This window comes from Berghia stephanieae, chromosome 4, assembly GCF_034508935.2.
Source record: "Berghia stephanieae isolate SIO BIC M18660-M18661 chromosome 4, UCSD_Bste_1.3, whole genome shotgun sequence".
NCBI lineage: Eukaryota > Metazoa > Mollusca > Gastropoda > Nudibranchia > Aeolidiidae > Berghia > Berghia stephanieae.
Genome location: NC_088363.1, coordinates 88475336 through 88501523, shown reverse-complemented (window position 1 = coordinate 88501523; position 26188 = coordinate 88475336). Strand labels below are relative to the sequence as shown.

Sequence of the window (26188 nt, the reverse complement as noted above, 5' to 3'; positions counted from 1 at the left end):
TGGGAAAATAGAAGGTACTCGTTCATACAGGTGTTAGAATGTGAGCATGCAGTGATGCTCAATTCAACTCGCTACCCAACCTTTGTTTTTGTTTTGTTTTGTTTTTGTTGTTGATGATCTTGTTTCTTTTATTTTTTCATCTGTAATGCATGATTTTTTTTTCTATTCTGTAAACGGATGGGTGAGTCTCTCTCTCTCTCTCTCTCTCTCTCTCTCTCTCTCTCTCTCTCTCTCTCTCTCTCTCTCTCTCTCTCTCTCTCTTTCTCTCTCTCTCTCACACACACACGCTCTATTTCTGTTTGTGTGTGTGTGTGTGTGTGTGTGTGTGTGTGTGTGTGTGTGTGTGTGTGTGTGTGTGTGTGACTTTGATGACCGTGTTCGTACTGAAAATGTCGAACAGAAAAACATGAAATTTTTTTTTTTCCTCTCGTCGAAACTGGTTAATCAAACATTGGTGTTTTATATCCCCTGTGTGCACACTATTACTTTCAGGATGGTTCAAATGACTGGAATCAGCCGGACCGGAAGTTATGCGATAACAGGCAGGTGATTCTCTGGCATCTGGCATCCGTCTGGCAGCTTGGAATGGCGATAACATCCAATCGTTTACATCATGTTATTGTTTTCTTGATGTTTTATTAATTGGTTGAGATAGCTATCTTTATTATTTGATTAATCCAGTCTCTGTAACGTCTTACGGGTCTGTAATATTTATTTCACTACGTATGGTGTCTTAGTATCAACCATGAAAAAGTTTGTTTTTATTTTTTTTTTTTTTGTTTGTTTGTTTTGTTTTTGTTTTTATTTGTTTTTTTGTTTGTTTGTTTTTTTTTTTGTTTTTTTTTTTTTTTGGGGGGGGGGGGGGTTCTTCATATTTCTCGTCATGCTCAGATGTAAAACGAGTGTGAAATTAGTAACGGTGCAGGTTTAAGGTCTTGTGGTATGACACTCGCTTTCACTTTCAGATCTGGTTCGAGTCACGTTCAGACAGCGACACGACGTTGAGTCCTTGGAGAAGGTTATTTTTATTTACATTCTCTCACCGTACTTAGGTGTAAAAGGGTAACCAGACTGGTATCTGTAAAAAGAAAATTATATCGTCTAACAGGTGTTATGTCTCACCCTACATGTTAAGTGTTGCTGATGTCGATAAAAAAAAAAAAACAACAACGTTAAAACGCCTTATGTTTCTTTATATAATAATATGCGACCCCTCGTCTCAAAATGGTATTATGTCGGGATGGACCAGATGCTAAAAAGTCAAATTATAGTTACATTGGTCAAAAATATGAAAAGTTGGTAAAATATGATATTCCTTCTCCTCTATAAAGCATATAAACTCAACTTGTCTGATATTTCTGGCTACAAATTCCATTTCCAGCATCTTAATCATCCCAACTTAATACCGTTTTGAGACGAGGGGTCACATATGGTAAATGGAACTATTATAACGCTCTTTGTGCACTTTTAGTGGATAATGCACAACGAAAATAAAAACAACTCACTAACATGTTTACATACACATCGCGTCATTAAAGTTATCTCATGTGATTCCTTATCGAAGACACACAACTATCAAACGTTGCTGATGGGTTGTTAATGATGTTATCACAGGAGAAAAAAAGGCATTTAATTTCATATTTGATACGATGTTCGCTCATCTCTATACCTAAATAATCATGATTATATTTTTTAAATCAGTTTGTTTATTTGGATGTTTGTTTTTACAATCATTTGATTAGGTCTTCTTATCGAGTTATCAGTAGATAACCAATTAATTATTATCTTACGGTCGATGTGTCCGAATGGGGTTTTGTCTCTTGTTGGAACCCATTTTCCAAGTTGTTGTATTTGCGGCTATGTTGTCTAGTGGTATGACACTCGCTTTCGGATCGGAAGGTCCTGGGGTTCTAGCCTCGCTCGGCGCAAAGTTGAGTCCTTGGAAAAGGCTCTTTACTCACATTCTCTCCCCGTACTCAGGTGTAAAATGAGTACCTGGCCGTTAACAGCGTTGTCTCTGTCCGAATTTTTTTTTTAACATCGCCTAACAGGCGCCATGTTCCGTCCTAAATGTGAAATGTTGCTGTTGGCCAGGGAGCCCTTGTAAAGCGCTTTGAGCACATTTAGTGGATATTGCGCTATATAAAAGATCAATTTTGTTGTTGTTGTATTTCGTTTTGTTCAATACTTGTACGGTCTTTAGTATTAGACAGGCAGTCTACTTTGATTTGAAATTGATTTTATGACAAGATTGGGTCCGATCCTGAGTTTTTTGTCAAATCATTTTGATTATCTACTTGTTGTTGTAATTTGTGATCATGGCAGACTGGTAGTAATGTAAATACCATGGTAAAATAGTATAGATATGAATGCTTTAAATTTGCATGCCTTTTTGAAGAGTATAAATTATAAATTTAAAATTTTGAACGGCAAAAGCTAAAAATGTCCCATTTTTGAAGATTTTAACTATAAGTTTCCAGGGAAAGTTAAGAAGGACTTGAAATCATTAAAAATAAAATCAACTTCATGAAACGCTCAAACAAAAATCAATATGCACAACGCTGTCAAAAACATAGCATCACACACATACACACACGCACACACACTCACACACACACACACACACACAGACACATACACACACTGATGGTCACTTTGTATTTCGAATATTATGTTTTGTTTCTAGACTTTTTTTCATCAAAAAAGATTGTCCAAACTGGTACAAAATTTTGTTTATCCCTTTCATGGCGGGGGCATTTTAAATTAATATTTGGAAAATTCAAGAACATAAGAATTTTTCCATGAACTGGAAATATCCTTACTCTATAACAATTTGTTTAGCGTTCACGTGATCTTAGTTCCAATACCACTCAATGTCGTCGTCATCATCGTCATCAGCATCAATGCCTTCATCATCGCCATTATTGTCGATGGAGACGGGAGAAGAGCGCACGCGCGCGCGCGTGTGTGTGTGTGTGTGTGTGTGTGTGTGTGTGTGGAAGAGATAGAGAAGGGGAGAGACAGAGAAAGAACGTGTGTGTGTGTGTGTGTGTGTGTGTGTGTGTGAAAGAGAGAAGGGGGGAGAGAGAGAAAGAACGTGTGTGTGTGTGTAGTGTGTATGTAGTGTGTGTGTGTATGTATGTGTGTATGCGCTGTGTATGATGTTGTCTTTTCAAAATCGTTGATTAAAGAGGAAGGCAATTGTTTCACTGTAACTGTGGGACTGTGCAAGGTGGAGACCAGTGGGGAATGAACCCATTCTTGTGAACTGGATACCAGTTGGGATTGAATCCGTGAATATGGGAGGTCTACATCAATAGGGAGTTAAACCCTCAGGACTATGGGAGGAGGGAGGGAATTCTGAACTGTGAGGTGAACATCAATGGAGAGTGAACCTGGGACTATGTGAGATGGATACTAGAATGGATTGAAACCGGTACTATGTGAGGTGGAGACCATTGGAAAATGAACCCATGGCAATACGCTTCAACAGTCATGACGTCATTTCCTTCGTAATGACGTATAGTAACTTAGCAACTGGCTCTAAACTATCGGAACAGTGGCGGACGCCCTTATGAAATATTTCTCCGACGAGCATAAAAGTGTATCGAGAGGAGATTAACATTATAAATATGATAATGTTTTGACTTTTATACATTCTGATCACATTACATATGAAAAGTTCTAGCCAGCATGAAGAATAAAAAGTACCGATTTTCTTTGTTTAGAACCAAGCTGTTCGCCGTTGCTGGGCGACGTGACATCAGACTATTGAATCCAATTGGAGGAGTGACTCCTCGTTATGCCAGGTAGACATCAGCGGGGATTGACTCCGGAACTGCGGGATATAATGTACACCAGTGGGGAGTTAATCTGTGAGACTACAGGAGGTGTGTTACACTAGTGTGGAGTGGTCCACCAAGGACTGTGTGAGATGGACATCGACATCAAGTTGAGTGAACTCGAACCCTGAAAGCTATAAACCTGTGGAGAGTGAACCCACAGGACTACAGGGGGTGGACACAGGGGGGGGGGGGGAGTCGACATGGGACAATGGGAGAGGTGGGCATGAGTTGGTAGTGAATCTGGTACTAAGGGAGATGCGATATACGTGAGGAGACTTAACTATTCTAACAGGCAAGAAATGTTGCATATTGTGAATGGCAGATAAAAGCAAATAAACGGAAAGCTTTTGATTTTTCAAGCGTTTCAAACTCGACTCAGCTGGAATGAATACCTGACAAATTAGTATTAAAAAAATTTTAAAAACAAACAAAAACAAACAAAAAAAAAATTTTAATTAAAAAAAAAACAGCACCGAGCATGTATAATACATTGATAGGTTGGGTTTGTTTGGGTTTTTTTTCGATGTCTTGGTGGGGAGCAAATTATGCATTATTATGCAGCGTAAACCATTACTGAACTGATTGAGAAAAAAACGTGCCTTCCCAATTATTATTAGGTCGGACATTGTAATATGAGATCAATCGATGTACAGATAGTATGCGCTTGGCTAAGAAGATCATAACATTGCCATCCGGAAATGTAACGGACAACACACAAAACAGTGTGTAACCATGAACGTTTATAGACGGGTTAATACAGTTCAGTGAGCATTACTCATAAACGCGGATGGCAAAAAACAATAACAAAGACCTGAGTGACGTCATCTTCGAACTATCTATAGGTAAGTAACCACAGTAGATGTGGAGAAAAGACGGATTGTCGTTTGGCTAGAAAGCTCTAGTTCTATATTTATTTTCAAAATTTAAATAATATTATTCAAGTAAGTATTATGTTTTATACGTGAGTGTTTTACGTGCTTATTTTTCTTGTACTGTACTATCTGTCCTTATTTGGTAAGGATTTGACAAGTTTCGACAAATCTTAACTCCGCCTTTCCTTTCTGAAGATTTCCACAAATTTACACAAACTTCCGGGTTTTTGCTCCTTGGCATAAACAAGAACTTGGGTAACCCTCGGAAATCAAAGTGAAAAGCGATCAAAATAAAAATGTCGAGTAAACTGAAGAAAGCTGTCGATGAAATAAAGGATGCTGATAATCCAGAGCTTGAATTAGTTGATAAAGGCATCGTAAACATTCTTGAAATCCCTGGTTTTGGTAAGTAATGGCAGCCGATTTAATTTTCTAGCAGTAGCAGACGAAACGCATGATGATGATGATCTGATGATAAAAGTTAAGTCTAAAAGTAAAAAGTCACAGAAGTCTAAAAATGCCACCCACTTATTTATGCCAAATCAATTTGATCATTCCTTCACTTTAAAGAGAAATTGGATGATAGTCATTGGTTATCAAAATGGCTGAAATCAAATTATCGAAATGGGTCATATAACTTATAGAGAGTTAGTTTTTAAGGCAGGTTAACAATACGGAAAGACACCTGTCTGTGAATGGGAATAACGAAAATTGGTTATCCCGAGACACCTGTCTGGGGAAAACGAATTTTCGTTATTCCCAGACACATATTTGAAACTCCGCCCTTATAAACAATTATCCCCATTCCAGAATATGGAATGTTTCCAAATGCACATAGAAATAAGGAAAGAAAAACATCAAATTAACCAACAATAAATCAGTTGTTACTACATATACACAATATGCGTCGACTTTGAAGTGGGTGTCATGGCCGAATAGTTAAGTCATCTGCCCTGGAAGGTTTACCAGAATAGACGTTATGGGTTCTAATCCTGGTGCCACCACTTTTTTTTAATTTTTTTTTTTTAATTCCGTCTTCTTTTTACAGAGCGTTGCAGGGGATAAATGTCCCATCCATCCTTCCCCCCACCTCTTTTTTTTTAAAACTCTCTCTCTCTCTCTCTCTCTCTCTCTCTCTCTCTCTCTCTCTCTCTCTCTCTCTCTCTCTCTCTCTCTCTCTCTCTCTCTCTCTTCCTTTCCTGCAAATTGTCATATTCGTCCCCACTCCGATCTCAAAAAGTATCTAAAAGGAATGATAATTAAAAAACAAACAAAAAGAAATATTTAGAGAGCAACCAAATGGTCTGATAGAGGAGAGAAAAAACAAAAACAATAATAGATCTAGATCAAATTAAATAATGAAATAATATAATTGGAGAAATGAAAAATTCAACTGATTAAAAAACTCTTGCTCGGAACAAAAGTGAAAACAATGAACATCGATTAGGAAGAAATAAAAAGAAAAAGGAAAAGGGGGGGTGCGATTGGATTCGAATCTGTGCAGCTAAAAAGAGGTGGCCTAACCCACTGAGTTGTCTATCCACACCGCTATCGATGTATCTTAAAATTCATATATGAGCTATGACATCTTTGCTTCCTTGTTTTGATAGTTATTTTCATCTCTGATTCCAATATGTTGTTGAATCTAGTTTTGTGGACCTTGGCCAAGGAATTCGTCCGCGAAATTAAAACATTCTTGGCCAACATCAATAACCCCAAAATTGTGGCTAGAATGAACAAATTATAGAAACGAAAGATGATCAATAAAGTTAACAGGTAGGTAAGTAGTGAAAATTTAAATGGTTAATGGACTATGAACAGATTTGATGATTAACAACTTTCGTCCTGGTTGAAAATAAAAAGGCGAATTGCCTTTATGACGTTTTCAGATCAAAGTGACAAAAGAAATTTCATTGATCCATTGGCTTTAAAACAATTTTTTTTAAAAGCTGGATTTGACATTTGATCACTATTTACTTTCATCTTGTGTTAAATATCACTTGATATTGACTGTTTTGGGACACAAATAACCACTAGCATTTTTATTCAGAATATTTGGTATTTTTCACGCCTAGTTTGGCATTTTCCATAAAATCTTTCTGCCCATTTGCTACATGTATCTGGGAATAACGAAAATTGGTTATTCCCAGACAGGTGTCTGGGGATAACCAATTTTCGTTATTCCCAGACAGGTATCTTGGGATAACCAATTTTCGTTATTCCCAGACAGGTGTCTGGGGATAACCAATTTTCGTTATTCCCAGACAGGTGTCTGACTATCTAGTATCTAGTGATCATAGATGTTGGTATTATCTGCAAATTGTCAGAAAGATGATATGTTATGTACTCCACTGTAAAATTTATTATTAAACAAGTTTAATGGGAATAGCAACTTACAAGACATCAAAACACACACAAAGAAAGTACTGATTTTGGGGGTTGGTTGATCTGTGGGGATGAGAAATTATTTTTTTGCACCACGCAATACTACTATCAATACTACTTTCATAGCTGAAACTTGTTTTGTGTTTGGTGCATAGTTGCTACTTCATATCAGTCATCCATATATAGAAATGTATCAATGATTTCTTTTTCAAATTTTCAGTGACTTTAAAGAATTTGTACAAGCTGGTTTTGCCTCATAACAAGATAACCTGTAAGTATCAACTTCTTCTTGACTACTTTTAGCATTTAGGAACGTGAATAATTTTTAAGTCTCTCTGTCGGTTTTTTAAAATTACTTTTCAGGTTTTTTATGGACTATTTTTTGGGGTTTTTTTGTTTTTGTTTTATTGTTTTATTAATGTTATTTTTAGAGCTTTAATTGGTCTTTTTTTTTTTTCGTTTTTCAGAGAATCAAAGCTTTTATATTTTCTAATTTTGCATTATTAAATTGAGTTGATAATCCAGAGGTTTGGACTTTTAACTGTTTCACAACGTCTTTCTGCTTAAAATATAGATTCCTTATGTTCTGGCATCAATATGGCTGTCCACAGAGGGCTATCACTAATTCATCAAAGAACCATAAGAATGCATCTGTTTTGTCACTGCCACATGGATGCTGCATCTATAATAATGTATCTTTTTTTTTCACTACAGCTGTCCCACCAAGCATAGCCAACTTCTTGAACTTGGAAATCATCAATCTGTTTAATAATTCAATTGAGGTAGGCACAGTTATATAATAATAATGTCCCTTATTAATCTGTTATCATTTGAAATATTACATGTGCAAACTAGAGTCAGGGTGTCTTATATAAAGTACTTTATTTGAAAGACTAGGGTCTTAACCAAAAAATAGCTAACATCTGTTGACTGTTTTTTTAATGCTTTAGAAAATAGGATAAATTCAGGATTCACCGCCCTATGACTCCACAAAAATACTCTCTTATGTTTTTAAGTTTTTTTAGAGCATTCATGTATTAACAACAATGCAAAATTTTGTTTCTCTTCAAAGGAGCTACCAACCACTTTGAGTACCATGCCCAAGCTAAGGATTTTGAATGCTGGGTAAAGTTTCAGTTTCTGGGGGGGGTTTTTTATTGGTCATATAACCAATGTATGTTTTTGTTTTTTTTTTACCTTGACTTGGTTAATTGATATTGATTTCAAATGTAATAAAATAGAATTAAATTATTCTGATGTACGCATTGTAGTCGTAAGAGAGAAAAAACTAGGATAAAACGATGGGATAACAGCTGTGTAAAAATCTTTCGCTTCTATCCTCAAGATTTTCCATTTCAAATTTATGTGTCTATAATAAAATGATTTAGTTATCACAATAAAACTGATTTTGAATTATAAAATGATCACTATTTTGTATGTATGTTTCAATTCGTCTTTTATTATTATTAACATGCTTTATGAATCTGGATATATGAATTGATGACATTTTGCAATTTAACTCTCTTCAAGCGTGTCTATTATTAAAAAACAAATAGTTGTATCAAAATTGCATGAAAGCGAATTAACTCTTTGATGACATCACATAAAATGTTTATACTTTCAATTTTTTCTTTCAGGATGAACAGACTGAATGCAGTTCCCCGGGGTTTTGGTGCATGTCCTGTCTTAGAAGTCCTAGATTTAACCTACAACAATTTAAATGAAAACAGCTTGCCTGCCAACTTCTTTTGTCTAGGTATGACTTAATTCAATCACATGGAACATTTATCAAATATCTTATTTTTGATGAGTTTGACTTTTTACCCAAAAAAATTCCTTATTTAATGGAGTATGATTATGAAGTAACTTTTTTAGAGTCACGAGACGACAGAAAGCAACAAATTCTTTCTAGCCTTTTAAGAGGATTCTATTCTATTTCAAGTTCCAAGGTATTTTCTACCATACTTAACATATATTCAGCTACCCAATCAATGAAAGGTCGACATAGAGGCCATAAAAAAGAGGGTTGAATAGAGAAGCAAATCAGATTTATATATAAGTTTGGTGACATTGATTGAAGAACTACCTGGTACCCAAGGCCCATGGAATTGAACATTATTAATGAATTGTTTGTAGGATAATTTTTTTAAAAGAACAAGAAAAAAAAACAAAACAAAAAAAACCCCAAACAAACAACAAATATTTCAACTTCTTGGATGTTTGTATATTAATATATTGCTTTTTAAAAAATTTGGTTTTCTTTTGAAGTTTTTGAAACCTATGATCAGAAGTTCAGCCACGAGATCAAAACATTATGAGAACAATTTTCGAGTTTGTTTATGTAATTATTTTGTTTTCCTTTCAATTTAAATTTTTTAAATCAAAGGGTGATTATCTGAGAGTAATTTCGTTTCTCTATTGTCTTATTAATGATTTCTTTTCTTTATTTAGGTTTACTTTTATTTTATAATATGGCAATTTTCACGCTCAAAGTTTTGTGTATGTTTTGTTTTCATTTTAGATACTTTGAGAGCTTTGTACTTAGGTGATAATGATTTTGAGGTGGTTCCTCCTGAAATTGGACGGTTAAAAAATCTGCAAATTGTAAGTTTTAATTTTCCTTTCTTTTTATTTTTAGGTTTATTTTTATTTAGGTTCCTTTTTAAAAGATTTCTTTATTAAATGATCTTTATATCTTTTAACCTTATCTTTATGGTGGAGAAATGGGGATTAAGTTCAGGAATGTAAAATCAAAGTATTTATCGTGTGCTTTAGAGATTAAGAATAAATTATGTTTTCTGTTTTCAATATGTCAATTTTAGTTTTTGTATTTTTTATTTGAACAATTTTGTATTCTTGAATTGAAAACTGCCATTGATCTTCCTTTTATATATTTGTTTGATTCCGACAAGTTTTCAATAAATATTAATTTTATATCCCTCTGCAGCTTGTTTTCAGGGACAATGATATAATAGTTCTTCCTAAAGAAATAGGAGAGCTTGTTCGTCTGAGAGAACTCCACATTCAGGGAAACAGGCTAACAGTATTACCACCTGAGATGGGTAAGTGACTTAACATTTATTTATTATTGACCATTTTGAACTATACATGGTGCAAGGTCACAAATTTTTACCCCAAAAAAAATGATTTAGTTACTGCATGTCACAGTTAAAAATCAGACAGGAATTCTGTCAGGATGTCTGGGAGGCTGTGTCCAACAAGGAAGAAGAAGAAGTTGAGACGACCCTTAAATACAATGAAATTGGTGCCTCGGTCATTCGTTTTTTATTGACAATGGTGAGTTTATTTTTGTAAATTTCCAGGTCTCTTAATGGAATGAGCTCCAATTGTGTACAACCAATCTGCAGTACAGCGACAAAACCTCGTATAACAGTAGGTAGTAGTCCAGGTCTATATATATTTTTAAAATTTTTATACATCAAAAGTGATAGAATAAAAAAAAAAGACCTTTCGATTGATACCAAAGTTGCATCAGTTCTCCGAATAGTTATTGTAAAAAGTTGAAGTAAAATTTGAACAGTTTTTCGGCCCTCCTGTAAAATCGGGTTTTGTCGCTGTACAGCAGCAATGTCATCTGGTCCTGGCTTTAAAGCTTTATCTTCCCTACCCACCTCTGACGTAACTTTTCTCTATCAAGGGAATGAATAATGAAAAAAAAAAATGTTTTTCACATGATACGTCTTGAAAATACAATATATTGAATTATTTTGAGGACATATTGAAACACACACCAGAAAACCTTCAGATCATGCTTGACATATTAGTGGCTAGTAGCGAAGTGAAGGGATTTTGCTGAACGTCAAGAAAACCGAGTGCATGGTCTTTAACAAACAATATCGAGATCTATCTTTTCACCTCACCAGCAAAGGAGAAACCACCAAGCAAATTGAAAAGTTTAAATATCTCGATATAACCATCACGAATGATGCTAGAGATTTTGTAGAAATAAAACAACGAATTGCAATTGCTAAAAACACCTTCCACAATCTAAGACCAGTCATCTCTGCCACCAATATTATATTAAACACGAAACTTAAGGTGATCCAAACTTAACATTCTCTCATCTCTTCTCTACGCATGTGAAACCTGGACTCTAGACAAGGAATGTCAAAACAGCCTAGAGGCTTTCGTAACGTGATTGTACAGAAAATTGCTAAACATCAAATGGCCAGATGGATTAACAAACGAACATGTTTTGCATAGAATAAGGAAACCCATACAGATTGTGAAAACCATCAGGAAAAGGCAAATGGGCTTTCTTGGCCATGCATGGCGACGAGGGCACATTGAAAGCCTTAGTGGCTACAGAGAAGGAAAAAGAGCTCGTGGTCATCAGAGTTTGGTGTTCCTGACCAGTTTGGGGCTGTCAGTGAGCAACATCCCTGCAAACTCAGAGTACATGAGGGAGGCAGAGGATAGATCATCATGATATGAGAGTCAATGTGCACGGATAAGGATAATGATTGAAACAATGGCATATTAATTTACTAATGCTGTTTTCCTAAAATAAGTTTTGTGAAATGATCCAGGTGATAAGAGATTGGCACCAGAAATATAGAAGGAGATTCTATGATCTGGTACTTAGTGCAATGGTAGAAAAAAAATTGAAACTGAAAGGAAGACATACCAAAATGTATGTAATTTTTTATCATTCATATCATGTGTAAAATATTTTTTTATTGATTTTTTTCCAATGTAAGGAATGTAATTTTGAGACGGTTCAAAAAGCACAGATTTATATACATATATAATATATATATAGAATATGCATATTTTTGTATATATATATACTTGTTTTATCCCTCCTCAACATATTAGATATACCAGATGACCAATGGAAATGACTCATTGTTTCTCATTCACCAACTTTTATTACAAATAGGCTTTGTTTACCCAAAACAATTAATCTTTTAGTGTCCCTTTGTGAGGCTTTTTCATTTCACCCTAGTATGAATCAAAATGTAACATATTTTACCGATAATGTGTTTCAGGTAACCTGGACTTGTGTGGCACAAAGCAAGTCTTTAAGGCAGACAACAACCCATGGGTGGCCCCCATCACAGGCCAGTTTCAAATTGGGATCTCCCATGTCTTTGATTACATCCGATCAGACACCTATAAATTGTAAGCAAATGGAGTATTCTCTATGAAATGGAAATTTCTTCTTTTTTTTTTTTTCTTTTTGGTAGTTTAATTATTGTTGTAGATCGTGTCAATTCAAGGTGGCATCAGAGAAGATTTATACTTCACAAAGGAAACCAATTATTCTACCCTATCCAGGTTATTTGCCTATCACTGGAGTAATGGTCTAAGCACACTTTGCTTTGTTTCCCCCTTCTGTAAGAAAATAAAGATATGAAAAAGTGTGTATGAAACCGTGCCAGACAACGCAGGAAATAAAAAATTTTTTTTTTTTTAAAACATCCCAAAAAATCAGCCTGGGGATCGAACCTCAGACCTCCTGATTAAGAAAATATGAAATTAAAGATCATTTTGATGAAGGATTTATTGTTGGAAATGCTTTAGATGATCTTAACGAATTTTACAGCTTGAAATAAGAATCTATCTATCATCATCATCCATTGTGGCTTGTGCTCTTGAGCACGTTGCCGGTCAGCTGTCTCCACTAATCACGATCCTCTGCGGTGCGCATGAAATCTGTGTTGCTTTCAAAATTTCATTTGCCCATTCTTAGGTTATCTAAATAAGTCATATCCTGTCTTCCTCCAGCTCTCTTTCCCTCGATCATCCCGATCATAATCTATCTATACATTCATGGTAAAGGAGAAACTATAACTGACTTTCTTCATTTTCATTTATTTTTGCCAGCTGTCTAGAGTTATATAAAAGCATTTTTGTTATGATCCAAGGGTTAAGTGTTAATAATGAACTGTGTTGTAATTAGAGTCAGCAGATTTATGGAGGTGAAACTGTTCTTAGTAATGTGACAGATATTCAGGCTTTTAATCCATTACAGAAGGGATTCGATCTTGCGTATCCTGAAATCAGATCATATCTCACTATTCTCACCAAGGGATAGGTACCTAGCAGAGAGATGCAACTAGAGTTGCAATGATGCCTGAGTTGCACTATTGTTACTGCTGTCTTGATTTAAAAGCAATGACCTCTCCAGTTATAATAACTGACATTTTAATATGAATAACTGACACGAGCATATTTCCTATTGGGTGGCCATTTTATGCAAATTAAACCATATTGTTTTCATATAGGATACATCCATCAGATGTAAATTTCTACTTCAAATTTTCAGATTTTATGATCATTTCTGAATTTAAACCAAACTACATGAAACCAATGAAAATATAAAAAATGTCACCCCCACCCTCTTACATTCTTCTGACATCGAAATCACCAACCACTATGATAGGGTTTTTGGATACAAAGACATTTTGATTGTATAAAGTTACTAACTCTTCCCCCATAAACAAATTAACCCCTGATCTTATTCTTATATTTCTTTCCCCAGTTTGTACAGTCGCAAAATGTCAGCCGAGACAGAACCGCCACCCAAGACAAATGATAAGAGCAAGAAAATGAGTCGTGCTAAAAAGTAGAAATATCAAATTGTGTTCAAAGAAAAAATAATATTTGAAAGAGAAATAGAGAGGTGGAGGACTTAGGGATGGGGGAATAAGTTATGATGATATTAAAGGCCAGATAAGTGTATAAAATAATTTTTAGAACGGAAACACTTCAAATGTATCAATTATTTTATTTACAAGTACAATATGACTGAGTTAGATTGATAAGTCAGTGATGTTACATATAAAAGTTTTATGAATCTCACATGCTTTGATCTTTAAATGTGGCCCACTGTTGCAAAACGGTATTATTAGGGGATACTTAAATACTTTTAAAAAATCGTATTCATTGCAAAAAAATAAGAACCATGGGTTAAGTTTACTTATTTTATTGAGAGCAATGAGATCTGTTTCTGAAAGTGACAAAAACTTAAGTCTTACATTTCTAGTCTGTAATCACTTTTTGGTATGAGTTCAACCTGACATAATACTGGGTTGAAGTTGTGGGTCACAAATGAAATGTAACAAAATGGCAATACGGGATAAACAATAAATCATCTGAATCTTATTTTCAGCTAAATGAAAACTAGTCATTAAAAAGGAAAAGGCAAATATCAGGATTGCCCATTGTTAAAATAAAAAAAGCCTGACAAATTTTCTGGTAAAGACCATATATGAAAATGTTTTGTGCAAAGCTTCTCTTCATCAAATGGTATCACCCTGGAATCATAGAAGAGGATACACATCCATCTAGCATTCCCCTCAACTATTGCAATACTTTGATCTTTTAAAAAAATCAACTCACCATCGCCGACCAAGGTCAGTGGGAAGATTTCAAGCAGGAAAAAGGGTATCCCTGAAATATATGGGAATACTCATTCGAGGGGCATTTGGTTAACCCTCTCCTTACCACCTTTTGGGAAATCGTCACATTTGTTAAAATGCAACCATCACTTTCTCATCCAGATTTCATTTCTTTTTCCTATAGCTATAAAAACTTGACATTCTGTAATAGAGCCCACATTGTCGAACAATGTATAGAATGTGCTTTGTTGCTTTTCTGTTTGAGTAAGAAATGTCTATTTTTGTGTTGGGTGGGTGTGAAGTTTTGAGGAAAATTCTGAAAATAGCTTGTAAGGAGAGGGTTAAAAGGGTGAGTGAAGGCTAACAGATCAGTGTCCAATCTGTTCTACTGTGTGATGCCAGGCTCATCCATTTGCCATAGGGTTTTTATAGGTTAAAGTCCTGTGATATAGAAGTAGTTCTGCCTTTAGACGGCTGCTTGACTTTAAATGCCTTTGAAGGGCATGGATAAAAAAAAACACAACTAACATACAGTTATAGCTGTCGCCATCTTATACACCAATTATTCTCATCTTAGTACCAAATTAAAAATGTTCAAATTTTCATCTTTCATGTTCGATTTAAGATTGTGATATTATAATGTTAAACCTGTGAATATTAATATATATAAAAGGGCTTAAACACTGATACATTATAGTATTCGTTTGAATACTCAAACAATAACAGTGTACAAGAACTTCATAGAAATGTTTTCAAACACTTATAGTTTATTAATCTTATTATGAGGCATTCATCACCTAGCACAAACCTTTTTAGAACAAGTCTCAAATTACACAGTCTATAGGGTAGCTATCTATACTCATCATAATTTTATGTTTATAAATATTAAAAGAAATATGTATATATATATGCAGTGGATAAATTAGGAAGATGAATTAAAATACTATTTTTTCTCTCCAGACCTTGTGCAGATAGCTTAGAAGGCAGTCTGATCTTATCTTCGAATTCCTATTGTAATCAAGATGAGACCGAAATGTGTTGGAATGTTGTTTAACCTAAAAAACCTTTGAATATTTAGTTATATTAAGTCCTTATGAGTCGATATTTGTAATGGACAAGTATATTATATTGGTGCTATCTATTACACAAAATGATAATATTATATATGCAATATATTGTTTTCTTATTATCTTGTTGCAAATTTTATACTTTAATTCATGCCATGTAGTGTTTAAATTAAATAAAGGAAATGCATTTGTTCTTGACAGCCAAATGATGAATGCCTGTGTCAGTATTTGTAATTGACATGTGATAAGGTTCGATGTTTAATCTCTGTAATCTGGGGATTGTAAATTTTCCTTAATAAAATTATGACTAAATCAGTCGTATTGGATATTATCACCTCCTGACAGACTGAGCCTGATTTAAAATGTTTCTAATAGCAAGGTCACCCATCTTAGAGTTATTAAAAAGAAGATGAAATTCTAATCGGACAGTATTTCAGACAGTATTTTTGGAGTGGGGTCTTTTGACCTCCCATGGTGGGTGGAGAGGTCACTCTTTCTGTGTCTTTTATTCACCAATATCTGTTCCCTTTCCACATTGCTCTCATCCATTGTTCTGGATTGTCTTTAAGAAAAAATAATACTCAGTGAAACAAACGAGAACCCTCTTCAACCAGAAATATCATGTCAGGATCGAAAAATTGAATGTATGAGACTATTTTAAAAATTTTAATCCCCTATCGCTTTCATAAAAGAGAAAGAGTGGTTTTCCCATTATAAGGTAAGGCTGAGATGTGAGTAATCTGTATTTGATTTTACCTGCTACCATTCATGATGAGGAATTTAACTCATGTGGGTCTGGATGAGACTTTTAGGTGATCTCAAACTGAGTACACTGATAGTGTGCTTTTGGAATCTACATCTGTTCCCTATTTGAACCAATTCCACTTTGTCTGCCTTATTCTTGGATACTTTAATTGTAATTCTAGACCTTTTTACTATCCCATTTTCTTCCTTTTTACTGGCGCTGATATGACCTTAATGTGTTGCAAGCGCCGTAAAACCCTTAAAAACAAAAACAAAAACATAACTCATGTGGGAAGCACGTAGGAATAGACCAGGTGAAATTCTAGATTTTAGGCAGCATTTTTTTATCGCTTGACTCCCTTGACATACACCAAGATAAGGTCAGCTACCATCAGTATTAGCTTTAGCTGAAGGGTGAAGACGTGAGACAGGAATAAAATCGACCATGCCAAGATAATAAAAGATCTACACCTGACTGCAGGTACAGATAACAAATACTGGAAGTTGAGCATTATAATATTGTAGCTGTCTGAAATTTGAAAAATAGCTGGTTCTACAAAATTGTTTCACAATAAATAAAGGTCAGACTTATTTATGCGTATTTGCTTCCAGTCCACATTACCTTAATGGGTAAAGAAAGTATTCACTTTTTTCTTTCTTTTCTTTTCTTATTTTTGTAATTACAGATTTCCACTATTCGTCACATGCTAATTATATAAATTTGAAAATATGTATGAATGCAAGCTAGAGTCAATTTGCTCCTGACATACTAAGAACAATCTATACCAGTTAGTATGAATATAAACTCTTCATAGATTAAGTAAACAACCATTTTTTCTCATGTTTTATTCTTAATAGCTTTGATCTGTATTTATCAGTCCTTATTTCAAGATTATTTTAAATATACAGGCTGAGCATTTTATTTTTATTTTTTTTCTTCTTTTGTAAATATAAACATTTCCTAGAACTTATCGTCCAACGCTATTTAAAAATCATTTTTTTTAAATGTGCTCGATGTTTTTGTGCTGTTTTTTTAAAAAGATGTTTTATCCTGTAAGAACAACAAATTCTTTAATTCATGTTTTTATAAATTATTCAGATTGTTAATTTTACAGGCCAATAATGTGATTTTTTTTTAAAAATTAATTTACAATAGATAGATGCATTTTTGGTTCACATCAATGTGAAAATATTGTGAATGTTTTATCATTTTAGCACTTTTTGGAATCAGCCGGGAGGATTCAGAATTTGAGGTTTTAGTTTTAATCATATTTATGAAAAAATCAAAATTTGATATTTTCCAATCAAATTCAAATGAAAGGCACAGGAGAATTAAAACTAACCGTTGAATTATTCTTTAAAAGCCTCGATAACCCACAACAATCAGATAGCCTTGGCCATGAAGGTGACATTTTATTTCACTTTTCAATATTTTTTTAAAATTAAAATTTTTCTTTTTTTTTTAATGTCAGTATCAGACAACTTGTCATGCCAAATAAACGGTGTTATGTCAAAAAAAATTAATAGTGCCAAACCAACTGGGAAGTGCCTGAGAATTGAGAACTGCATTATTTCAAGACAGCCTATCACTGTCAAAACCTATCACTATCACATTCTTTGGAGGATTAAGCAGAAATTTGTGTTCTCATCTCTTAACTAAGAGGAGAAGAGAAAGAGCTTTGGAAAATGCTGGGTACCTAAAAGAATTGGTTTATTTATTTATTTTCCAATTTTTTTCAAGTGGGATTAGTATTAAGCACATGTTTTGTGGGTCCCAATAGCTCAGTTGGTTGAGCACTTGCTTCACACACAAAGGGACCAAGATATTGACTCCAGGTGCAGTCGTGATTTCTTATGACCCCCCCCCCCCCCCCGGCCACCTAGCAGTGATTGGGTAGCTGGGTCTGTCAGATCTGGCAGAAAGTACTTTGTGATACACTAGTGTCCTATCCAAAGGATAACAGAATAACAAGCAGTTGCTATTGTCTGTTTCACACTATAGAAACCAGGATAAACTCCCATGGGGGCCTCATGGCTTTGAAGGACTACTACTACTGCTGCTGCTGCGTTTTTTTGGGGTTTTTTTTTGTGAAGTTTATAGTATTAAAACATAAGATAAATGAATAAGGTGTGTAAAGTATGTAATGATTAATTGTTCCTTGTTGTATTGTTGTGCCTTTACATCCATTTAATTGCCTGCTTTGGTGTTCTATCTTTCAATTTCATTCTTCAGTCAACTTACAGCACATATGAAGATTGTTTAGATAATGATCTGTCCTGAGTGGATATAATTATAATAGTTTTCTGTGGGGCCTCTCCCATTTTTAAACGTGTAGAAATAGAAGCGCCATGCAATTGCTTGTCGTGAATAAATAGTGCAACGAGCTCAGAAATTCTTTTTTAATAGTATGTATTGACGGCCATATATATAAAATTGATAAGGAGTGATGTTCAAGGCAATATTGTCATCAACAATCAGGAATGAAAGTGAAAGCTGTATCAAGTTTTCCCTTATGATACTCCACCTCGTGGACTGAGTGACATTAGCTGCTGAAAAAGGACAATTGTCAAGCTGTAGGGGATCAGCAAAGTAAAGAAAATGGGACTCAAATTCAAATGTGAAAAAATCTCTCTATATTTATGTAGATAATTTATCAGATTACATCATACGTTTTCTGCAATAAGCCCTTTCATTTTTTTCTTCACTGATCAAGGAATCATCTTGGTATGTTTGTTTTTTTCATATATTGCATTACGTGTTATATTATCTAAATGCTGCTTGATCACACATTATTTATTGATTGATATAAAGTAACTGCTGAAAATATGCGATGTCCTCACTTATTACTGTAACTGTAATGTTTTCTTTCAACAATTCATGTGCTGGAAATTTTCTCTTTGAAATAATCTTTTCTGTTTTACTTTTCTATAGTGTTCTAAATCGTTAGATTTTTTTTTTTTTGGTTTTGTTGGGATTTTTATTAAAACATTTTTCTTTGAGAGTGGGGTTTGGGGGGGGGGGGTAGTTGGAGATCATTCCTCATCATCTTTTTCCTTCCTGTTCTCAAAATAAATGTAAAGGTTAAGAAGTGATTTTAGATAATAATGAAAATAAAGTTCTGCGAAATTTGTATGGACAAAGAAAAGTGTGAGGGAGATAGTAAATGTCAGGTCCCATAATATATAGTATTCCTACTTTTTCACAAATGTTTTGACATTAGAATGCCTAAGAATGTTTACAATGTAATTTTTTTAATCAAGGGATATTTTTCAGGCATTAAAAAAAAATATGATCATCCATGAAGAGTCGGTCCATTAAAACTATAAATTAGTCACACTACAGATAGACTAAATGTAAATGTACTGTCGTTGTGAAATGTCTGGGAAAATTTTAGATTTCCTCAAAACTTACGATCTATCCCCTTATATGTTTTCCAACATGCTTTCTGTCTTTGTCTTGGAATGAGATTACTTGGTTTTGTCCTGGCCCTGGCCGGAGTCCTATCTGGGAGGGAAACAGTCAAATACATAGTTATTGTTTTGGGATATGATATTTTTTTCCTTGTAAATCATCTCTCTGTTATGTATTATTATATTTGTTATTTTGAATTTATAATGTAAGCATTTGAGTGTATTCCTCTTTGTTGGATTTTGTGCTTGTGTCCGGATGAGACTTATAGGTGGTCTCAAACTAAGTACTTTGATAGTGTGCTCTTGGATTCTACATCTGATCCCTATTTGTTCCCAGTTCCGCTATGTCTTACTTTTTCTTGGGTGCTTTATTTGTAATTCTAGAACTTTTTACTATCCCATTTTCTTCCTTTTTACTGGCGCTGATATAACCTCAATGTGTTTCAAACTCCGTAAAACCCTTAAAAACAAAAAAAAAAAACCCAAAGGACTGAAGATATATTTTTAGCATGAATTTTACAGACTTCCTTAGTTAAGACAAGTTAAGACTTTGAAAAGGTTCTTTGACTTTAATAGTATTTAAAAAATTACAGTGAAATGATTGCATTTACTTATCTAGGAAGAGAAGACAACACATGAATCAGTAAGCTATTCAAGCGCCCAATATACTCTTTAGGGACCCTTTTTCTTATATATAATATATTATTATTATTACTATTATTATTATTATTATTATTATTATTATTATTATTATTATTATTACTATTATTATTATTATTACTATTATTATTATTATTATTATTATTATTATTATTATTATTAATAATAATAATAATATTTTCTTTTTGGTTTAATTTATATTCTGATGTATCTAGAAGTATGAATACATATTGCGTAATTCTATGTAAAGATCCAAGCAGTGAATAATTGTTACATTTCATGTGGATATTAGTCAACTCTTTGTACCGTCAACCAGGGTTACTTAGGCCATCCAGGGTTACTTAGGCCATCCGGGTTACTTAGGCCGTCCGGGGTTACTTAGGCCATCCAGGGTTACTTAGGCCGTCCGGGGTTACTTAGGCCATCCAGGGTTACTTAGGCCATCCGGGTTACTTAGGCCACTTAGTAGAATAAAAAAGGTTGCTTTTTAAAAAGTCAAATTCATGAGTGCTTATTAGATCTATTGTGTTCTAATTATTTAAAAGATAAAAGATACATGTAATTTATCTTTTAAAATAAGCAATCTTTTTTTCAGTTAGTGGCCAAAGTTACCCCGGGTGGTCTAAGTAGCCCCAGGTGACGGTACCAATATTTCAAAGTAGCGATACTGCTTCCTGTCATATTATTCATTAAACATGCATCTTTCATAATCACACCTAAATAGCATTTTATCGTTTTGCTTGTTTGTTTATCTATATAAAACTGGTGAGTTTTAACAAACAATATTTTTTTTTTGCGCTAGCATCAGTTTCAATTCACAAGTGCCTAAATAAAATAGAATATAGAATAACTCATAGATTTCTGTTTCAAAAGTGCAGTTGTGTGGTGTGTCTAATTGAGATTACCAGTACCGTCAACCGGGGTTACTTAGGCCATCCGGGGTTACTTAGGCCATCCGGGGTTACTTAGGCCATCCAGGGTTAGTTTGGCCATCCGGGGTTACTTTGGCCACTTACTGGAATAAAAAAGGTTGCTTTTTAAAAAGTTAAATTCATGAGTGCTTATTAGATCTATTGGGTTTTGATTATTTAAAAGATAAAAGTTACATGTAATTAATCTTTTGAAATAAGCAATCTTGTTTTTCAGTAAGTGGCCTAAGTTACCCCGGGTGACCTAAGTAGCCCCGATTGACGGTACTTAAAAGTTCAACCCTGACACTATCACTATCATTGATGTGTCATTACACTTCTAAAACTGGGAAGGGGTCGTATTGTCTTCTGCTTTTATTTCTATCATCCTAAATCTCCTTTCCCATTCCACGTTTCTTTCTGCCCTTGCCTTGAAGAAGACTGCTTAATGTTGCTTTAGCCTGAGTGTGGATATACATCCACAAAGAATGAATACATTAAAACCAGGAGGTCTCTCAAACTCAGGTGGTAAAGCACTTGCTTAACGCAAATGGGACCGGGATCATTCTGACACCCCTGTCCACCCAGCAGTGATTGGGTGGCTGGGTCTGTTAGATCTGGCAGAAAGTATTTTACGATAGACTAGCATCCTATCCAAAGGGTAGTAAACAATTGCTACAGTTCGTTTCACACTATAGAAACCGAGATAAACTCCGGCACCATGGGACTTGTGGTTCTGAGGGACTACTTCATATATTTACAAATCTAATGACAATAATAGAATAACAGTGTAATAACAGTTAATTTACAATTAGATAATCCTGCCACTCATACACAAAAAAGAAAGGAACTATAATGGATTATTTCCTCCTTGACTAGAGATGCCTACTCGGGCTAAAGCAAAATTAAGTAGTCTTCTTCAAGGCAAGGGCAGAAAGAAACGTGGAATGGGAAAGGAGATTTAGGATGATAGAAATAAAAGCAGAAGACATAACGAACCCTTCCCAGTTTTAGAAGTGTAATGACACCTGCAACACCAAGATATGAAGTGAATAGAAAAGTGCCAGAAGACAATAGAGAATGAAAATTTTTCGCGGCGGTGGTGGGGTTTGAACCTGCGACCTTATTGGTACGACAACTCCGCCTGGCAGGTGAGAGCGTGGCTCTACCGTGTGAGCTATCAACGAACACAAAAATATTCGTTTCAAACTCAAAGTCATTACTAGATCCCTCTCTCACCCACTTCTTGAGACCGCCGATTCGTTCGTACACCACCATCGCGAATAATTTTGACCAGCAGTTAAGCCCAATAGCCAATATTCTCAACACAAACATATAACATAGAAATCGTTTCTATGTTATATGTTTGTGTTGAGAATATTGGCTATTGGGCTTAACTGCTGGTCAAAATTATTCGCGATGGTGGTGTACGAACGAATCGGCGGTCTCAAGAAGTGGGTGAGAGAGGGATCTAGTAATGACTTTGAGTTTGAAACGAATATTTTTGTGTTCGTTGATAGCTCACACGGTAGAGCCACGCTCTCACCTGCCAGGCGGAGTTGTCGTACCAATAAGGTCGCAGGTTCAAACCCCACCACCGCCGCGAAAAATTTTCATTCTCTATTGTCTTCTGGCACTTTTCTATTCACTTCATATCTTGTTGTTGCCAACATAAGTGCCTGCTCCACTCACTTTTCTGAATTAAAAATGACACCTGCAACACTTTAGGTCATATCAGTACCAAAGAAAAACAAGATGGTGAAAAAGACAAAAGGACAATTACATAGCTTTAAGGTTCAGTTCATTGGTGTAAAATAGAAAGTGACTCGAAGACCAAAAAAAATTGCTAGGGCTATTGGTCAGTACTGACCCCCAGGCGCTAGCACCTGCGGGTCAGTACTGACGAACGGGCGCCAGTGCCTGGGGGTCAGTACTGACCATTAACATCTCTAATAGATGATAATGGTACAGACCACTAGACCAATAGGTCCTGATGTCTATTGGTCAGTATTGAACAACAGGTGCCACCGCCCACAGACAACGTCTCTTCGGTCTGTGCCACCCACCGCCATTCATCAGCACTGACGAACCTCAGGCCTGTTCGTCAGTGCAGACAAAGACCTCTTCGTACTTATTCGTTACTTCCTAAAGTACAGTGCAACCTCTGGATAACGACAACCCTTAGATAGCGACATTGACCTCTGGTCCCGATTTTTTTGCTATATGTTCTTAGTAATAATAACATCGATATAACAATAATAGGCAGTTGGTACCGATGCTTGGTAACCGACCACCTTCATCCCGTAGTCTTAACTTATAAAAAAAAACGCCTCCCAATGAGATCGCTCTGTTACGGACCAATCAGAACACATGTTTACTACACTGGAACCAACACTTGTTCATATGGAACCACAACAAAAGACGTTTATCAGTGGATGGAACTCTCAAGGGTCCATTAACTTTAGCTACTTGTCTGAGGACAGTGGAGGTTAACTGATATCAGGCAATTCCGTGTCCAATGGGGGCAATTATGGATATTTATGGTCTTATGGTATGTTGAAATAGCGGAGAAAACAATAACAGCCTCGTCACTTGATTCTTTTCATTTGAAAAATCAGTTGTTTGTCTAAAAAAAAAGTAGTCCAAATTTTTATCTTATTGTGGCTAATACTAGGTTTGTTTTTTTTTGGGTTTTTTTTTAATATCCCAAGGTGTAGATCTACTAATGTTTAAGTGATTGTGAATTTTGATGCACTTAAATAAAAATTTTGGAATTCAAAACTCATCCACAGTAGAGTATCGCATAGATTTGACTTAAATAAAACCGGAACTGAATGTGTGTATCTGTGTTCTTGTTTGGTATTATCAAGTTGGCACTTGATTTTTATTATTTCTTTTTAGTTTCGTCAAATGGCTTTCGGGCACTGTTTACGATCAAAACAATGACAAGACACACTGGAAAGTGAAAGCATAACAGTTATATCCTTTGTAAACAGGAGAAATACTCATTCTAACATTTTTGAGACGTGATTTCTCTCAGGCTCTGTAATCACGGGTCTCAACACGCCCCCTTTTGCCGCCACCTTGAAAACCCCGGAATAACGACACCCCTGGATAGCGACATAATTTTCCGGTCCCGGGCGATGTCGTTATCCAGGGGTTGCACTGTATTCCATTAAAAAAAAAAACAATTAAAATCCCAGGCCAACTTATCCGATGACACTCAGTAACACTTGGTCACTTAGATAAGTTTGATTTCTAACGCGTTAGATGCCGTTGTTTCTGGGTGGGGTTCCGACCTCCCATAGTGGGCAGGGAGGTACTTGCTGTGTCTTCTATCCCCCTGTAACTGTTTTCCAATTGCTTTCTGTCTTTGTCTTGGAATGAGATTACTTAGTTTTGTCCTGACTCTGACCAGAGACCTTGCCTGGGAGGAAAACAGTCGAATGTATAATTATAGTTTTGGGGGATGATATTTTTTTTCCTTGTAAATCATCTCTCTGTTATGTACTGTTATTTTTTGTTTTTAACATTTTATTTGTAAACATTTGAGTGTGTTCCTCTCAGTGGGTTCCTGTGCTGGTGTCTGGGTGAGACTTTTAGTGATCTCAAACTAAGCACACTGATGGTGTGCTCTTCGAATCTACATCTGTTTCCTATTTGAACCATTACCCCTTACTTTTTCCTCAAGTCCTTTTATTGGGCATTTAGAATGTTTTTACTATCCAATTTTCTTCTTTCTTACTGGCGCTGATATGACTTAAATGTGTTGCAAGCGCCGTAAAACCCTTAAAAACAAAAAACAGATTACTTGGTTTTGTCCTGACCCTGGCCGGAGTCCTTGACTGGGAGGGAAACAGTCCAATGTATAGTTATATATTTGGGAGATGATATCTTTTTCATTGTAAGTCATCTCTCCGTTATGTATTGTTATTTTTTATTTTTAAAATAATGTGATTTGTAACCATTTGAGTGTATTCCTCTTAGTGGGATCTTGTGCTGGTGTCTCGGTGAGACTTTTAGGTGATCTCAACCTAAGTACTTTGATAGTGTGCTCTTGGAATCTACATCGGTTTCCTATTTGAACCAATTCCCCTTTGTCTTACCTTTTCTTACGTGCTTTAATTGTAATTCTAGAACTTTTTACTACCCCATTTTCTTCCTTTTTACTGGCGCTGATATGACAATAATGTGTTGCAAGCGCCGTAAAACACTCAAAAACAAACAACGATGCCGTTGTTTCAAGCCACCATAAGATTCTTTTTTTATTTTATGTTGTCCATTCTATTTCTTTGGGTTTTTTTTTGTTTTTGTTTTTTTTTTGTTGTTTTTTTTTTTTTGTTTTGTTTCGTTTTGGTTTTTTTTTTTTTTGGTGTTTTTTTTGTTTGTTTGTTTTTTGTTTTGTTTTTGTTTTGTTTTTTTGCGGTCATGCAAAAAAAAAAATAATAATAATAATAAATAACGGAAAGGAGGAGAAACTTGATAACGAATAGATTATTCCATTTTTGGGCAGCGTGGCTCAGCGGTACGGTCTTTGCTTCATGCCCGATAGGTACCGAGTTCGATCAACCGCCGCTGCGCTGTGTGGCCTTGAGCAAGTCACCTCGACTTGCGGCGCTGCATTGCGGCTGATTCCTGGGTTATTCCAGCCTTCCCTTGGTATAGACCCTAGATACAAATTTTCCATGAATAAAGGGAATTTTATTTTATTTATTTATCATTATTATAAGAATATACTGAAAATAACAAAACTTGTGAAGGCAGTTTTAAAGTACGGCTTTTTAAATCGTAACAGTAACACGGACTATAAGACGTGGGTGGGCACTTCAGATTCGTATTAGGATTGATTGAATTAATGCGATGACGTTTCCACGTCTTCATATATTTCATCTCTGCCACTTTATCATTCATCGCTTAAACGTAATCGCA

General features: G+C 35.1%; 1 protein-coding gene across 1 annotated transcript; it reads left to right on the top strand.

The window, feature by feature from the left end:
• Positions 1–4928: 4928 nt before the first annotated feature.
• Positions 4929–19620, top strand: LOC144971512 (ras suppressor protein 1-like). Its single transcript, XM_078912491.1, has 9 exons — positions 4929–5122; positions 7323–7373; positions 7817–7884; positions 8175–8227; positions 8740–8858; positions 9624–9706; positions 10050–10164; positions 12115–12247; positions 13611–19620. Exons 1-9 carry the CDS (start codon positions 5014–5016, stop codon positions 13696–13698), a joined length of 819 nt encoding a protein of 272 aa, XP_078768617.1. The 5' UTR covers positions 4929–5013; the 3' UTR covers positions 13699–19620.
• Positions 19621–26188: the final 6568 nt, after the last annotated feature.

Bases quoted from the DNA above. Each gene is read 5' to 3' on its own strand.
- LOC144971512 (XM_078912491.1), top strand. From the start codon at position 5,014: ATGTCGAGTAAACTGAAGAAAGCTGTCGATGAAATAAAGGATGCTGAT. The intron at 8,859-9,623 runs GTATGACTTAAT...TTTTCATTTTAG, and splicing joins TGCCAACTTCTTTTGTCTAG to ATACTTTGAGAGCTTTGTAC. The intron at 9,707-10,049 runs GTAAGTTTTAAT...ATCCCTCTGCAG, and splicing joins GGTTAAAAAATCTGCAAATT to CTTGTTTTCAGGGACAATGA.